This window comes from Sinohyriopsis cumingii, chromosome 12 (genome assembly GCF_028554795.1).
Source record: "Sinohyriopsis cumingii isolate HCF-2022 chromosome 12, ASM2855479v2, whole genome shotgun sequence".
Classification (NCBI taxonomy): Eukaryota; Metazoa; Mollusca; class Bivalvia; order Unionida; family Unionidae; genus Sinohyriopsis; species Sinohyriopsis cumingii.
Genome location: NC_142972.1, coordinates 2,851,401 through 2,869,824, shown reverse-complemented (window position 1 = coordinate 2,869,824; position 18,424 = coordinate 2,851,401). Strand labels below are relative to the sequence as shown.

Genomic DNA, 18,424 nt, shown 5'->3' with positions numbered 1-18,424 from the left:
CAACAGAGGTCCGCGCATTTCTTGAGGGTGCACTTTCAAGGTGTAGAGTGGAGCTAGGACATCTTGCAATTTCTGCATCTCAAGAATGCCACAGGGTGTGTCTTTGGACAGTCCGGCTTGTTGTAACAGGAGTTCTGCTTCGTTTTGTTGTTTGGCTCGGTCGGATCGTTGAATAGTTTTCCAGGCTCTTTTCCATTCTACCATGTCGTTCTTGTTGGCATAGGTTCGTCCCACAACGATGGCTCGGGCTAAACACATCTGGTCTTGAGAATTGTGAATTTGGACGAGACTCTTTTTGGTGTTGCGAAGGTCGTTCACCAATAACACCTTATTGCGTTGTCCGGTCCCTTGAGGAGGAGAGACGTGGGCCATTTTCAATGTGGCTTTACCATCGGTGATATGAAACTGGTCATTAGATTGTTGTACGTGTTGAATCTTGTCCATGAGTTTGGAAGGGGTTAGTTCTGCAGTCTGCTAAACTCGATCCAAACAGGGGATTTCAAGCTGTCGTGATCTATGGATAGTGTCAAGCGATCGTCTTCTTTGGGTTGACATTGTCGCTTGAGTGCGGTGAGCAAAGAATCCCACATCTCGGTGATAAACCCTTCTGCTTTCTCCAATGGTACGTCGGACTTGAAATCTTTAAACTTCACTGTGTAGGTGTAAGCCGTGGTTCTAAATTTTCTAGAGGAGCGCTTTTCCGTCTCTCGAATGGAATAGTACTTCTCAGGGTTGACTAAGGGTGGTGAACTTTGTTTAGAGGCTTCGGATTCTGGTTCACTCATGTCCTCTTCAAAATCACTGGCATGAATTTGTGCCAAGACTTCGGCTCTGGTACGAGGCGATAGATCACGTTTCTGCCTCTTACTTTCTTCTTCTTCTTTCTTCTCGAATGAATAGGATCGTTTCATCTTGAGTGCAAAACGTCAAATGACTCAAGTTTAAACACCATAGACTAATTTATAGTCATGGCAAACCAGCGTATATAAAAAGGGTGTGTGTCTTGTCCTTTCACTATTCATTTCACTCTGAAACCGAGCACAACGATGGAAGAGACTACCCAGATGGAACGTTTCATCAAAGCTTTGCGAGGGGTCATTAGAAAATTCTCTTCAGACCAGCCGACGGACTACTCTCCTTCCTTTCGAGATAAAAGTCAAGATACTTGCTATATCTGTCAGAAGAAAGGGCATTGGTCTTCAGAGTGTCCAGACCGTCAAAAAAGAACAAAAACAGGGGCTAGAAAAGACAAAAGTCAAGATACCTGTTATTATTGTCAAGAAAAAGGACATTGGTCTCCAGATTGCCCAAAAAAGAAACAAGAGGAGCCGGAAGAAAAGAGGGATTCTTCAGAAGAAGAGAGAGATTCTTCAGAGGATGAAAGCAGCCAGGTGAAGAAAAAGAAACAGGAGAAGAAAAGAAGAAGGGAAGAAAGTGAGGAGGAAGAGGAGGAAAAGACCGTGACGGTGAAGAAATTGAAAAAAAGAGAGAGTAAAAAAAGAAACAGAAGAAGTGAATGTAATTTATAAAGTGTTCTGTTGTGAATTGGATTGTAACTATGGAGAAAAGAATACATTAATTATATAAGGTAAGTGTCTTTGAGTTTTGATTTTAAAATAAGAAGCTACACTCACGCACTCATACACAGACATGTACTATAAGGGTAAAATGAGTTTTTTTGTTGTTGATTTTTGAGTTATTGGCAAATTGAAAGGCTATCTCTTTTCGAGAGAAGTGGGTGGCCCTGAAAAGGGCCTTTTTTGGTGTAGGGGTGAGTTTAAGCAACCAACTTTAACTGCCTGAAGCCTTTGCCACGGCCGAGGCCTACTTCTGATGATGATGATTGGGTTGAAATCACTAAGGGTGGTACGATAGGCTTAGTCACAGGGTTGGCGTGTTTAGCTCGGGAAGGTCGTATTCTCTTCGGTCGTGATAAAGAAGTCTGATACATTTGTTTCAGACTTCTTAACTCCGCTAAAATGTCCAACAGTACCGTAGCCGTTTGATTTTCACCCTCTTGTTTCTTTGCTGCTACTTCTTTTTCTTGTTGTTTTTTTCTTACCTCTTCTTGTTGCTGTTGCTGTTGCTGTAGGAGAAAAGCTTGTTCCGCTTCCTTTTGTCGTTGCATAAATTTCTCCAATTCTTCTTTCTGTCTCTGTCTAAAATTCTCCACTTGCGGTAATGAAGAATGAGACGAAGGTTCGGGAACAAATTCTTGCGAGGTAAGACAATCCACAAAATCCCAATGTACCTCTTCTGAAAGTAAGTCCGGGTTCCCTTGGGCGGTCTCCACTGCTGGTGCACCCCAATGGATCGTTTTCTGAGTTTCCGTCATGTTGAATCACTGTCGCATAGATTGACAGCACACAGGCGCTAGCGAATCTATATAGACCACATGATGTCACAGACTGCTCTCTTCGGATTGGATGCGGACTGACTGAATTTTGTAACGCGTGTTCGGATTGGTGAATGAACTCAATCCGTTTCAATCCTTCCTCTACCTACAAATAAGCGCAGTTCACTGCATTGATTCACCTGTTCTCGTCGCCTCACGATGTGGACCACAGTTGAATCATCCACCCTTGTGTCTTCAATGATGTTTAGGACGGACGTGCTCATGTATGTCCGGTCCAAGTAGACTGTTGTTGATAGGACAGATACTAGTCTATGGATGAGAAGAGTTTACATAGAAAGACAAGGATGCCTCAAGAGGGTACTTGTGTATGGACCTGCAGTTAGAAGGAGTTTAAGAAGAAGAAGATGTGACAGATGCCGTCTATGTTAATATTAATATTAACATAAACCCAAAGGCCCTTTTCAGGGCCACCCACATTTCTCGAAAAGAGATAGCCTTTCGATTGCCTACCCCTTTATAAAAAAAATTTAAAAAAAAAAAAAAAATCCCATGTTCAATTCCCCTTGTCCCTAAAGTAGTTTTTTTTTTCTAACATGTTCAATTCCCCTTTGTCCCTAGACAAACCCAAACTCTATTCCCCATGTTCAATTGCCTTTGTCCCTAGAATCGATATTTTTTTTCCATTGTTCGAATGCCTTTGTCGCTAAAATGGATATTTCCTTTTTTTTTCCTTTCTCCAATGTTAAATTCCATTGTCGCAGAATAGCAAGCATACATTTACTCCAAGCACTCCTGGAACATAGCCTTGACAGAGTTGTCTTTCCTGCAACTCTAAAATATGTTTGTATCTGTTACAACCCGTCTTAACAATATTTATCAATTTATTTTAGTACCCTTTATAGTTATATTTTTCTTTTCTTTTCTTTTCTTTTTTTTTGAGGTTGTTTTTTTGGGGTGGGTGGGTGGAGGGGTTAATTAATACTTTACTATGTTCTTGGTGCCCAATCTCTCGCTCTTAGTGTCGCAGTGTTGAATTGGCATGTAGAAGTTAAGTCCCTTGAAATCAATGGGTTGTATACTTTCAGTTTCTACATTCCTGGAACTCAGACGTCGAAGGAAAACAACCATGAGAAGTGGCAACACAAATTATACCAAACATTCTCATATTTATCGTTTTAATATGTGTTTAATTGATATTTTATAGTACTTTTCGCATGTCAAAAGAAGGTAAGATTGAACAAAACAGGATGGCAAACGAGATACTAGTGTTCGGATATAATTGTACCCCACAAACGACAGGAGTCTGACATTTTATCAATAAAGTACGATGAAATCTCTGACAACACGAAATCACCTTATCGATAATATAAATGATTTAAAACACCAATAAGGTGATTTCGTGCTGTCAGAGATTTCTTCCACAGGAGTCTAACGTTTATCAGTAAAGTACAGCGAAATCTCTGACAACATGAAATCACCTTAGTACAACAATGCAAGACATAGCACATGTTGGTTTTGTTTTAGTGCTGCCCAAAACATAAATATCGGCGTCAGGGTCTTACATGTAGGACTAGAAATCACCTTATCGGTAATATAAATGAACACAAGGAGTGTTCTTTTATATTACCGATAAGGTGATTTCATGTTGTCAGAAATTTCGCCGTATTTTATTGATAAAACGTCAGTCTCCTGTGATTTCATCGTACTTTATTGCTAAAACGTCAGACTCCTGTGCACAAACCGATATTAAAACCGAAGTGAATCAATGATGTAATTTTTTAAAAAATGGACAAAACAGTAATTTCTTTCATTGATTTATAATTTCTAATCTGATTGTCGCCAATGGGACCCTAACACTGTTGAATTATTGCATTTCAAACATTAACTGACAATAAATATTAACAAGATCTGCATAAATCTATCAAAGGCAGTGAGATACCTAGACTGCCTAGACTGGTATATGTAGAAGAAAACAAACAAATGATGTAACAAAAACCATAACATACACCAATATCACCCTGTCGATCAATTCTGTGCGTCTGGTAATTCTGCGCAATGATACGTTATTTCTGTAAGCATTGGATCATGTGCTATTTTGGGAAAAAAATCAGTTTTGTAAAAGAATGGTCACACTTTAATATTACATCCTATTCATTGTTGTTTCTCTTCCACATAATAGCTTTTTTTTATTGGCATTGTTACGTTGAATTTAGTAAAACTAGCTATAAACCTGACCTAATTACTTGACTGAAATGCTGACAGAAACAGTCCAAAGTAATGTATTTCATTTCTGCAGCCCGATGGATAAACATTACATCTTTTAAAAGCCATGCGCAAAATAGGCTGACATATATTTGTAAGTCATGAAATCACGGGGTTGTGTGTATCCTGTGTGTCTAAAAGTAATATTATTTTGAACAGAATATTCAGGTGACAGTAGCCTCTTTTCAAATGGTAAGCATTGCAGTATTTTATTTTCATTAATCGGTCAAATTCGGTATGTGTTTTGCTTCGATATTGTAGACAGAAACCTTAGGTGCACATAAATGCCAGACAGCATCGTATATATATATATATATATATATATATATATATATATATATATATATACACAGCATTATTGAGCCTGTGTGTGTGAAAATGAAATCCACCGACACTTATGATTAGTACTTTTAGTGGCAAGGATATAAAACAGGGAGAAACTGAACATGAGCTGGTTTATTTTTTGTCATATACTACCGTATTTGCAAATAAAATGGATTCTAATCTGACCTGAACAATGTTGACGGTAGTTCCTAAAAATGTCTGTCTTGGCCATAAGCAGCATTTTATGATGACAATAACACAGTTCTCTATGTATTTCGGTAATACAAATAATGACACAGTTCTCTATGTATTTCGGTAATACAAATAATGACACAGTTCTCTATGCATTTTGGTAATACAAATAATGACAGTTTTTAGTCCTAAAAATTATGATGATCCCCGAATTGAACCAATTCTGGATTATTTTCATCTTCTCTGCTCACACGTCTTTTGTACTGCCTAATACATTTGTCTATAAATTCTACCACAATTGGTAATCAAGCTTTTTATACTTTGTTATTGTATGAATCAGGAGTTTAATTCTCTCAACACTTTCTTGGTATCCTAGTAATGGGTTCAAGGCAGAATGTACAAAATGTTAGACATTGGTCTAATATTTCCTCTTTATGTGGACCACCAGCCACATGAGCTTCTGCTTTGTATCATGCTTTCTACAGCACCACATGGTTATACTGTACAATATTTAAAAACTAATTTTCCCAGTGTTCAGATGCCATACACAACACCATATAATTTATATTTTTCACAAATACAGAAAAATATCACTAAATTACCGATTTCTAGCTTTTTTAATTTTTCATAATTTTTGGCAGTATAGTAATATAGTGCTTCTTTTTTACACATCTTCAAATATATTTCATATGATGCACATATTTAGGTCATTCAGCAGGTACATCAAAGTGGAAATTTTACCAAAGCTGTAAAGAAACTGATATAAAATAAGATTATTTTCAGATCTTTCTGATACAATGTATGAAAAGATTGAGACCAATTCTTATTTTTAAATCAATTTATGAAATTACTTGTACCTTATATTTCTTGAAATCATGTAAGTATTTGCATAAATCATGTTTGTGATTATCAGGATGTTATGTTACCATGGAAACCATTATGACCAATCTGATTAAAGTCAGATCTCCACTATCCTATGGGAAGATCTGACAGCAACCACATAGGGATCTTGTTCTGATGACCTATGTTATTACCATTATCATTAATTTTATCAGCCAATCAGATGAAGTCTTATATCTTTGTGTTTGGAAGACTGAGCAGTATGGCTGAAAAGCATTAATGTGTGCCAAACGATTTTGATTCACTTTCATATTTCTGAAAGCTGCATTTCCGTTGGCTAATTCAAAGTTCACCATTTGTTGTTGTTGTAGGGTTTAACGCCATTTTTAAAGCATATGATAGGTTATACATGGTGGCCAGTATTAATGGTGGAGGAAGAACCCGGGATATCCCCGGAAAGAACCTGCAACCCTCGAGAAGCTACTGGCAGGCTTTCTCACATACCCACATTGGCTGAATCCGAGGCTCGAACCTACACAGACAGAGGTGAGATGGCGGTGATCCATAACGGAGAGCGCTTTAGACCACTTGGCCACTTGGGGCCCCAAAATTCACTAGAACATGACCTCTAAGCAGTTGTGCTCAGATCTCCATATAGGACAGTGGAGATCTGATTTTAATAAGATTGTCATTCTGATATGAAAATCAACACAAGTTAATGTGACAAATTTTTTAGTGGTGATTTGATTTAAAGGTATCACGTTGAAACAATTCTCAAAGTTGTGTACACAAAGACATCCTTCCAAACATAAATACCTGTATTAAGTAGAAAAACTTAAATTGCCAGCATTGGTGTCATAAATTGAACAAAAGCAGACTATGACAGGGAAGTAAAAAATGTGAAATAAGTGTAGAATATGATGGGAAAGTGAAGAAATTCAAAAGCATGAAATGAGGACAGCTACCATGGTGTGTCCTTGGGCAAGGCACTTTATACTCCAATTGCCTATGCACTAAGTAACCTATTTGTTTTGTTGTGCTGTAAAACACCAAACCAAGCCAGTGTGGATGATCGACAAGTACATTAGCCAGAAACAATGTCATGTTATATCATAGCTATATTACACATTAGAGATTTATTGATAAAAGATCATATTACTTAGGACATCATGAATATTTTAAATAAAAGAAAAATGTATAGCATAATTGATTTCACAGGATGTATGTACAAGTTGTGTGGAATAGGTTACTGCATATGATCAAAAACAGACGTGATTAAAAAAATTGAAGCTAGGACGATTGAGCAATGATAAAACTTTTGTATATTAATTAAATAAGCTAAAAATCAACCCTCAGAATTTTGTTTAATTGTTTCATAAAGTCCATTTCTTCCTAGGATCTGTAGCAAGGCAACAGATGTGAAGAATCTGAAAAGAAGATGAAGTAAAGTGAATAGTTGCTGTTTATAGGTATGTAAAATCAAATTTTATAAAAAGACACACATTACTGAAACAATCGGTGTTTACATGACCTGTATGAAGTTACTATAATGTATGGCTATGTGAGATGGGTAGTAATTGACTGCATTCTGTATGTATCTGTACATATATCTTTGAGGGCCCCAGAGTCAAGTTTAGTTCTGTTATGTAACTAATTGAATTATTAAATATAGTCTTTATTATTATTATTATTAGTAGTAGTAATAGTAGTAGTATTGCTGAAATTAGCATTGATTCTTTAAGTGTGCAGTTGAAAACCTGTTTTAGATGCATGTATGTCAAATAAATGCCATGGGACATATGGCTTTTTTCACACACAAACTTGCATCAACGATGGGTCTATACTGATAAATATGGGTTTGATCACCAGTATTCAGAAATGAAAAGTTATTGATTTTTATATTTTACATCAGCAATTACATGGCTGTTGACATTGTAATAGCTATTGTTTCAGATGGAAAATACCCTGAATGAATGAAGAGAATGTGTACTTCCATTAGGGTGAACCTCTAGCTTCCATAATATTAGGTCGCCTCTCGTCCACCCTCTAGATACCTTGCCTAAGTGCATTGTCCTTCATTCAGTTTTGGTCGCATGGCTGTAATTTCACCTATGTTTTCAGGACTGAAAAATTTTCTTCACTTCATGGGTTAACATAACAATTTTACTGTATTGGTTATGTGCATTGTCTTTGTTGTTTGGAATTTCTCCTAAGAATTTTCTAAGTTTAAATTAAGCTATTTTTAGAGTTATTAGCTGAGTTCTGCTACATGTTGTTTACTACTTTGCATTGTATTTTTCACACTTCACAAACTTTGTTGTGAATTATTAATAGCTGTAGTAGGTATTTTGTTGAAATGTTCCTCAGTTTGCCTAATTTGGTCTGCAGACTCATTTTCATTAATTTTATTTTTCATTATGACATTATGATATGTCATAACTCATATTTGTTGTGAATTGTGTGCTATTTTTATATGTGGAAAAGCAGGTCACTAACACTTTTTCCCTTGATATTGTGTGTTTATTGAAAATCAGATTGTCTTCCTTGATATTATCCTTTTTTATTAGAATTATCTTATCAACTAGTTTTTGGCTAATTTAGTCATCCCTAGGTTTTGATTAAGTTTGGATAACTTCATGTTGCCAGTGTTATGTTGGACATAAATGTTATATCTGTTGTATGTGTTATCTTGCCATTATATGTTTACAGTGTACAGCCTGTGGGACTGTGCATTACTATGTGTAGTATAATACGTTTAGTAGATGTCATCCCATATAGCACATATATGTATATTTAAGTAGGTAGATCAGAGGAGTGAGTGAAAGAATGAAAATGTTCACCCTAATATTACTTGCAGTGCAAGCTGATATATATATATATATATATATATATATATATATATATATATATATATATATATATATATATTTCTTTGACAAGAAATATAAGGCATATATGCCCAGAGCATCATTCCTGCAGGGTGGGGGGTGGGTGGAGAAGCTCTGCTGACAAGGCCATGGATAATACAGGTATGTATATGGCCAGTCAGGTCACATACTTCATCCAGCCAAAGGACAACCATCTATTAACCATCTATTTTCTCTCTCAGTATGTGTTCCATAAGGTTTTGATGTGACCACACCTACCCACACACTGATCAGATATTGCTGTAAAAGAATACTGACAAGGAGATTTATTCAAGCACTTTGCAAGTATATATTTAAAAAAAATGAAATAACTAAGTCTGCGTTAAGTATGATAACGGCAAGATGTTACCTATCTAGGCCTGTATGTTTTAAGGGGTTAACACCATTTTTTAGCATATGATAGGTTGTGTATCATGGCCATTATATTTGGTGGTGCAAGAACCCAGGAAGAACCACCCACAGAAAGTTACTATCATGCATTCTCACAATACCCATGTTGACTGAGCTGAGACTTGAACACACGTGGATAGAGGTGATATGTGTGTGATAGGTAAAATTGAGTGCCTTAGTTGTACCTCTTCTGTGGATGATAGAGGTGATATGTGTGTGATAGGTAAAATTGAGTGCCTTAGTTGTACCTCTTCTGTGGATGATAGAGGTGATATGTGTGTGATAGGTAAAATTGAGTGCCTTAGTTTTATCTGTACTGTGGATGATAGAGGTGAGATGTGTGTGATAGGTAAAATTGAGTGCCTTAGTTGTATCTGTTCTATGAATGATAGAGGTGATATGTGTGTGATAGGTAAAATTGAGTGCCTTAGTTGTATCTGTTCTGTGGATGATAGAGGTGAGATGTGTGTGATAGGTACAATTGAGTGCCTTAGTTGTATCTGTTCTGTGGATGATAGAGGTGAGATGTGTGTGATAGGTAAAATTGAGTGCCTTAGTTGTATCTGTTCTGTGGATGATAGAGGTGATATGTGTGTGATAGGTAAAATTGAGTGCCTTAGTTGTACCTCTTCTGTGGATGATAGAGGTGATATGTGTGTGATAGGTAAAATTGAGTGCCTTAGTTTTATCTGTACTGTGGATGATAGAGGTGAGATGTGTGTGATAGGTAAAATTGAGTGCCTTAGTTGTATCTGTTCTGTGGATGATAGAGGTGATATGTGTGTGATAGGTAAAATTGAGTGCCTTAGTTGTACCTCTTCTGTGGATGATAGAGGTGATATGTGTGTGATAGGTAAAATTGAGTGCCTTAGTTTTATCTGTACTGTGGATGATAGAGGTGAGATGTGTGTGATAGGTAAAATTGAGTGCCTTAGTTTTATCTGTTCTATGAATGATAGAGGTGATATGTGTGTGATAGGTAAAATTGAGTGCCTTAGTTGTATCTGTTCTGTGGATGATAGAGGTGAGATGTGTGTGATAGGTACAATTGAGTGCCTTAGTTGTATCTGTTCTGTGGATGATAGAGGTGAGATGTGTGTGATAGGTAAAATTGAGTGCCTTAGTTGTATCTGTTCTGTGGATGATAGAGGTGATATGTGTGTGATAGGTAAAATTGAGTGCCTTAGTTGTATCTGTTCTGTGGATGATAGAGGTGAGATGTGTGTGATAGGTAAAATTGAGTGCCTTAGTTGTATCTGTTCTGTGGATGATAGAGGTGATATGTGTGTGATATGTAAAATTGAGTGCCTTAGTTGTATCTGTTCTGTGGATGATAGAAGGTGATATGTGTGTGATAGGTAACATTGAGTGCCTTAGTTGTATCTGTTCTGTGGATGATAGAGGTGAGATGTGTGTGATAGGTAAAATTGAGTGCCTTAGTTGTATCTGTTCTGTGGATGATAGAGGTGAGATGTGTGTGATAGGTAAAATTGAGTGCCTTAGTTGTATCTGTTCTGTGGATGATAGAGGTGAGATGTGTGTGATAGGTAAAATTGAGTGCCTTAGTTGTATCTGTTCTGTGGATGATCAGGATAGACCTTTTTGTCCAGCTTGGGCTTTATATTTTTATCAAGCAGCCTCTAAAGAGAGAAGAAATGGTAGAAAGTATCTTTTACTTTCCATTAAAGGTTCAACTAATGATTCAGCTTCCACTATTTCAAGGTGGATTGCAATAACTATCAAGAGAGCTTACCAGTCCCTTCCTGATAGGTACCTTTCATTCATGAACAGTAATGCCCATGAGGTTTGAGTGATTAATGCTTCCTCTTGATCCTGTCTAATTCATTTGTCAAAACCGCTCCGGTGGCCTAGTGGTTAGAGCGTCCTCCTCGGATGCAGGAGGTCGTGGGTTCAATCCCCGGCCAAGTCATACCAAAGACTTACAAAAACGGTACTAACAGCTGCCTCACTTGGCGCTCAGCATTAAGAGGTTAGTATTAGGACTGGTCGGCCCGGTGTCAGGATAATGTGACTGGGTGGGACATCATGCTACATGTCTGCGGCATGATGCCCCAGTGCTAGACATCACTATAAACTGCCACATTGCAGACATCATAGCGATATGACTGAAAAATTGTTAAAGTTACGTTAAAAATCAAATCACATCACATCATTTGTCTATGTAGGATGTGATGAAAGCCACAGTTGGCATTCTCACATTACCTTCTCCTCCATTTACATTTATTTGTTAACTCACCAGAGTGAAGGCATTTTCTCCTTGGGACTGATTATCATTGCTGACAAAATGACCTTTTCAGATACCATCCAGAAGTAGACTTCCACTCTTCACTTAATAGAGCTGTGAAAGGGTACCCAATTATTTAGGTACCCACCCATTGATAATAACCTGGATAATAACATGAGTTATTAGGTAGCCATTTACCATATGCAATTTTCTACCGGTGCCCAATAAGCCCTTGGCTTCAGTAAAAGTGGCACTAATTTTGGTTTTAAGTTGGCAATCCTTTTGATCAAGCCTCGCTTATAATATGTACTTGTTTAGTGCCTTGAGTTCTACCTCTTCCTAAAATGTTTGACCTTAATATCTTTGCTTCTTATGATAACCCTTTGTTTGAGCCATGAGTGATACTTGTTCTGTGGTAAGTAACAGAAGGTGTGTATTTGATCTTGCCACACAGTTGGCATGTGTTCAGTGGTAACCTTGAATAGGTTTCATAAACTGTGCAATCAAAGTTTTACTTATGAAAACCAAACTCAGTCTCTACATAAGTAAATATATATGAGGCCAAGGAAAGGGAGTCAGTGGTATTTATGATGACTAGACTACAAAAGTTTACTAGATGACGATGGAGGATTTCAAAACTTTATCAGACTATGAGGAGGAATTCTTGGACTTTGTACAGGAGACATTATTTAGGGACAGTTATATAGAATAATCGGAATTTAAAAAAATGTGGACTTAGCTTTCATTGCTTTTTTTTGGTAAGATGTGTGGAATTAATTGTGAATCAGATCATACTGATCTATTTTTATACCACTCTGTGACCTATGATTGAATTCATGGAGTTATCATATAAATGGTTTCCAAATGTCAGGTATTCTGGATTTAATTAGAACAAATTGTAAGTTGTCAATTTATTTGCACCATATTCCTCTCAGTAATACAAGTATATTTTTTCAGTTATACTGTTAATTTTCCTATCTTCCTATCTATCAATCTATCTGTCAATCTATTAATCTAGTTGGGCTTATTTATTTTTCCAAAATGCAATTCTGACTCACCGATGACAAGTCACCTCTTCATCTGGACATTAGCCAATCAGCCACTGTGGCCCCTGTCTATATTAGTCACCTCTTATGACATGTGGGATGGTGTATCTTGGCTTATTCTGTAACCCAAAGGGGCAGGGGACATCTGATATAGTTATTTTATACTTTACATATTCTTTCTTGTTTTTTTTCAGTGAATGCAGACTATACTTCAGAGTACTGTTGTATAACAGTACTTAGTAGAGGATACTGAAATTTATGAGTGGACATTACCTAACACCTTTTAAATATGACATTTTTATAAGTGAAAGATGCGCTGTGATCAGTGTGGTGCAGAATATGTGACAGGGGAAGACATTTCCTTCTGCTCCCAATGTAGACATAAATTTAAGGTCAAGGAAAACATCATTCTTTGTCAAGGAAAATTGAAAGATGGAAGTCCCTGCAGGGCAGAAAATCAAAATGATTTCAAGTTATGTAAGAAATGTGACATCAAAGTGGATCTGCAGTGGGTTACTTGCTGTAGCAAGAGAACAGATGGATCTCTATGTGGCAGCACACTTGACAAGGAGTACACTGTATGTGGAACTCCAAAGCCTACTGGAGAAACAGGTTATCTATCTCTCTAAAACAATTTTTCTATCCACCTGTATAATATGTATGCACCTTTCTCGCAAAGTGGCTCCCTACTCCTCCAGGTCTGCTTGCCTCTGTCTCAAAACTCTTCCCTCTCCAGCCCATCAAGTGACAAACTCTGTTCTTTTGTCTTTCTGTGTTTCCATGAATAGAAAATCAGGGTTTGATTTTAAGATTCTCCACTTGACATTTGTGATTTTGTTTATTGACAAGCATAATAGTTAATCCAAGGTGCATGTATCTTGGCAAGTGGCTTTTAAAACTTGAATACTGGCCATGTCAAAGTGTATCGTATACAAAACATGATCAGACTCCCAAAGCATGGAATAGGATTGATGCCATTCAGGATTCAAGCATGTTTGAAACTTTCAACTGTGGTTGAATTGTTATGGTTCAGAAAGTCATATTCAAAGATGCTTGACCAAATTAATTATCAGGCAGTACAACTATCTTTGGGAGTGTTTAGGACATCCCCATGTGAAATCTTTTTGGCTGAAGCAAACGAGCCACTCTATCACATCTGAAAGAAAAATTATCTTGTCAGTATGCCTTAAATTATAGATCCAACCCTTTAAACCCTGCTTCTGTGTCTTTTTTTTGAACCCATATACAAAACATTTTACCAAAATAAACGAAATGTTTGTCCTATGTTTCGCATTAGAACATCTTCCTGCCTGGACAAAAAAAATCATTAAAAAGTCCAAAACTTCTTTGTTTCAGTAAAACCTTCTTGGCTTTTAAAGCAACCCAAATCTGTCCATTTTTTGTACCTCTTATAAGGAATGTCTCTCCAAATTTAAGAACTACATAAGAATTTTACCAAATGGTTTAAAGGATGGTGAAAAGGTTGCTGCAGCCTTCATTAGTGGAAATCACACTACAAAACTTTGTTTGACAAATGTTGCATCTGTATTTTTACAAAATTAATGTCAATACTGACCTTGCCTTGAAATACCAAAAATGTTTTAAACTCTATCATCCTCTCTGATTCACTATCAATACATCAGTCACTCCACAAAAGTTAGTTAGTTTGAAAACCCAGTATTGACCTGCCTTACTATTAAACATACCAGGCAGTATACCTATCACATTATAGTATACTCCTGGTTACACATCCATATTGGTATTAAAGGTAATGAAAAAGCAGACCAAGCTGCCAAAACAGCATTATGTCTGCAACATCTAATTTTAAAATGCTTATACTTGTTAGTTAAGTGGCAGGCATCATGGAATGTGAAGACAGAGATGATAAATTTGCATCTGGAGTTAAGAGAAAGTAGTCAAAGAAACAGTAATGATGTTGAAATGGAAGATGTAATTGAAAGGATGCATAATTTGCATATATTCTCGTCTTTTGCAGACAAGAAAGTGCAAGATGCTAAGAATGATGATGATGATCTCAGTAGAAAGTCCCATGAATCAAATTTGAAAGAAAGACCTGTTCTAAAATATAAACTATCAGTTCAAGACCTAGGAGAGAAAATAGATGATCAAAATGGAGAAGCGTTTATTTCAGAAATTACAGCAGAAGCATGGAATGAACTAGATACATCAATCAAAGGAGGGCCTGTGAAGACTGAGGAATCAAGTGGAAGAACAGGATCAATTAAAAGAGGGCCTATAAAGATTGAGAAATTAGGTGGAAGAACAGAATCAATTAAAGGAGGGCCTTTGAAGACTGAGGAATTAGGTGGAAATACAGAATCAATTAAAGGAGGACCTATAAAGACTGAGGAATCAGGTGGAAGTACAGAATCAATTAAAAGAGGGCCTGCGAAGACTGAGGAATCAGGTGTAAGTACTGAATCAATTAAAGAAGGGCCTATGAAGACTGAGAAATTAGGTGAAAGAACAGAATCAATTAAAGGAGGGCCTATAAAGACTGATGAATCAGGTGGAAGTACAGAATCAATTAAAGGAGAGCCTGTGAAGACTGAGAAATTAGGTGGAAGAACAGAATCAATTAAAGGAGGGCCTATGAAGACTGATAAATTAGGTGGAAGTACAGAATCAATTAAAGGAGGGCTTATTAAGACTGAGATATTAGGTGGAAGTACAGAATCAATTAAAGAAGGGTCTATGAAGACTGAGAAATTAGGTGGAAGTACAGAATCAATTAAAGGAGGGCCTATGAAGACTGAGGAATCAGGTGGAAGTACAGAATCAATTAAAGGAGGGCCTATGAAGACTGAGAAATTAGGTGGAAGTACAGAATCAGTTAAAGAAGGGCTTATTAAGACTGAGAAATTAGGTGGAAGTACAGAATCAATTAAAGAAGGGCCTATGAAGACTGAGAAATTAGGTGGAAGTACAGAATCAATTAAAGGAGGGCCTATGAAGACTGAGAAATTAGGTGGAAGGACAGAATCAGTTAAAGAAGGGCCTATTAAGACTGAGACATTAGGTGGAAGTACAGAATCAATTAAAGGAGGGCCTATGAAGACTGAGAAATTAGGTGGAAGAACAGAATCAATTAAAGGAGGGCCTTTGAAGACTGATAAATTAGGTGGAAGAACAGAATCAATTAAAGGAGGGCCAAGGAAAATTGAAGGATCAGGTGGAAGAACAAAGTCAATTAAAGGAATGCCTATAAAGACTGAGGAATCAGGTGGAAGTACAGAATTGATTAAAAGAGGGCCTATGAAGACTGATGAATCAGGTGTAAGTACTAAATCAATTAAAGGAGGGCCTGTGAAGACTGAGAAATTAGGTGGAAGTACAGAATCAGTTAAAGGAGGGCCTATAAAGACTGATGAATCAGGTGGAAGTACAGAATCAATTAAAAGAGGGCATGTGAAGACTGAGGAATCAGGTGGAAGTACAGAATCAATTAAAAGAGGGCCTGTGAAGACTGTGGAATCAGATCAAAGAATAGAATCGATTAGACAAGGGCCTATGAAGACTGAGAAATCAGGTGGAAGTACAGAATCAGTTAAAGGAGGGCCTATGAAGACAGAGGAATCAGGTGGAAGTACAGAATCAGTTAAAGGAGGGCCTATGAAGACTGAGAAATCAGGTGGAAGTACAGAATCAGTTAAAGGAGGGCCTATGAAGACTGAGGAATCAGGTGGAAGTACAGAATCAGTTAAAGGAGGGCCTATGAAGACTGAGAAATCAGTTGGAAGTACTGAATCAGTTAAAGGAGGGCCTATGAAGACTGAGGAATTAGGTGGAAGTACAAAATCACCAGTGAGTGATGACCCATTTTTTCATACTTTTGTTTTTGTCCACCAATTGTATGAGAAACCATTAGTTTCAAGTTTATCTCCTGACTTTCTGCATGTTGATAAACAGATTGTAAATTTTAATTTTTTCAAGTTATGGTCCATTATTGTTGGATACCCAACCCTTCCTCAAATTTTCTCTGTTTAAGACTCACTGCTAATGGCTCTAGTTTGGCATTATGTTACATTTCAAAATAAATTATGATTTTACCAAGTTTAGTTAGGGAAACATATGTTTTTAATAATTAGTTAGCTTAAGAGGGGATAAACTTCACTGTATCTCATCATTTTAATTTACCTCAGGTACTTTAAAATTCTATATGTTCATTCAGAATTATAGATATTTTGTTTTGCTTAGCTTATGGTTTGCTTTTGATAATCAGAAAGATGTAGATACTTTAAGTATTGTTGATTTATAATATTCAATTTTAAATTTTTTATTTGAACTTTTTGAATTCTAGGAATCAAATCTATTTTCCTGTTGTGATAACTTAAATGTTATTTTTCTAGGAGAAAGACAAAAACTGTGAAATAGCAGGCACTACCAGAATAGAAACTCCTGACATTGGGTTTGTAAAACATTTAATAAGCTTATGATATGTTTAGTATGAAAAGGACAATTCATTTTCTTGCAAGAAGTCAATATAGTGTGACCCAGCTGTAGCATGGTAGTTGGGGTCCATAGAATCCCCCAGTGTTATAGACCAAACCATGTTATAACCAACCGAGTCAGTCAGCTGATGAAAATGATGCATTTACCTAAAATATGGCGGGCAGGGGAATGGGGGTAATAAAAGTGGGTGCAAAATATGTGTATTTGATTAAATGAAGACAAAAAACTAGTCTGAAAAACACTTGTATATAGACAACGTACATTTGTGTAGTACAATCCATAATCCATTAAGTACTGTACATGCATATAATAAATCCATGAATTTGAGTATAGATTACATGTTGTAAACTTTATATATGACTCAAATCCATAAAAATAACATGTATGTATAAAAAAAATGGTTGTCCTCATTTTGATCTATGTCATATAACAATTCACTAAATTTGTCACAAGAAGCACATGGCTGTAGCTGTTGACATGTACATGTTCTTAATTGGCCTAGATTGTGGCCAGCTGGAGACTGCAACCTCTTGCCAAGGCTACCCAGGGGATGAGGTGATTGATGGGGAAATGAAAACCTGAACAAATTAAAAAAGTTTAACAAATATCTTTGTGAGATAGCGCATCTTCAGCTAAATTGACAGCCATATGTATATGATTTCAAAAGATGAGAAATTTAATTGCATTTTATACCACCATTGATAGCTACCATAATCATTTTTTTTCCTGCAAAAGTGAAACTTTCATGGTACAACAAATGTCTTCCAGTCACTTTGGAAAATGCAACATTCTATCAAATTCCATTGTTTTTATTTAACTTTGGTGCTGACTTCCTTTGATGAAAGGTTAATTATTTTATTGAAGATTGTAGTCAGCTTTCTTTGATTAATTGTGCACGTGTTATTGAAGTTACCAGTAAAGGATAGCTTTGGAGGACTAGATATATCTGTTCCTTGTTGCGGCAGCAACATGAAGTAACAGGGGGCCCCGAGTGGCCGAGTGGTCTAAAGCACTCACTGTTACGGATCACTGCCATCTCAGCTCTGTCTGTTTGGGTTCGAGTCTCAGGTTCGGCCTATGTGGGTATGTGAGAAAGCTTGCCAGTAGCTTCTCGTGGGTCGGTGGTTCTTTCCGGGGTTGTCCCAGGTTCTTCCTCCACCATTAATACTAGCCGCCATGTATAGCCTATCTTGTGCTGAAAAATGGCGTTAAACCCCACAACAACAACAACAACAACAACATGAAATAATTCTAGAACATTGACTGAGGCTGATATTTTTTCATTTGCTTACTATTTATACAGAAGGACCTGTATTTTAAAGTTGATTGGTTTTCTTTGAAGTTTCATCAAAACTATTTATTCTGGGTT

General features: G+C 36.7%; 1 protein-coding gene across 1 annotated transcript in view; it reads left to right on the top strand.

The window, feature by feature from the left end:
• The first annotated feature begins 5,107 nt into the window (after positions 1-5,107).
• The window catches only part of LOC149785920 (E3 ubiquitin-protein ligase rnf213-alpha-like), a 427,433-nt gene continuing 414,116 nt past the window's right edge, over positions 5,108-18,424 (top strand). Inside the window, exons 1-4 of the mRNA XM_089978087.1 lie at positions 5,108-7,443; positions 12,777-13,194; positions 14,579-16,407; positions 16,953-17,011. Coding sequence (XP_089834213.1) covers positions 12,894-13,194; positions 14,579-16,407; positions 16,953-17,011 — 2,189 coding nt within the window. The 5' untranslated portion in view covers positions 5,108-7,443; positions 12,777-12,893. The remainder of the gene's footprint in view (positions 7,444-12,776; positions 13,195-14,578; positions 16,408-16,952; positions 17,012-18,424) is intronic.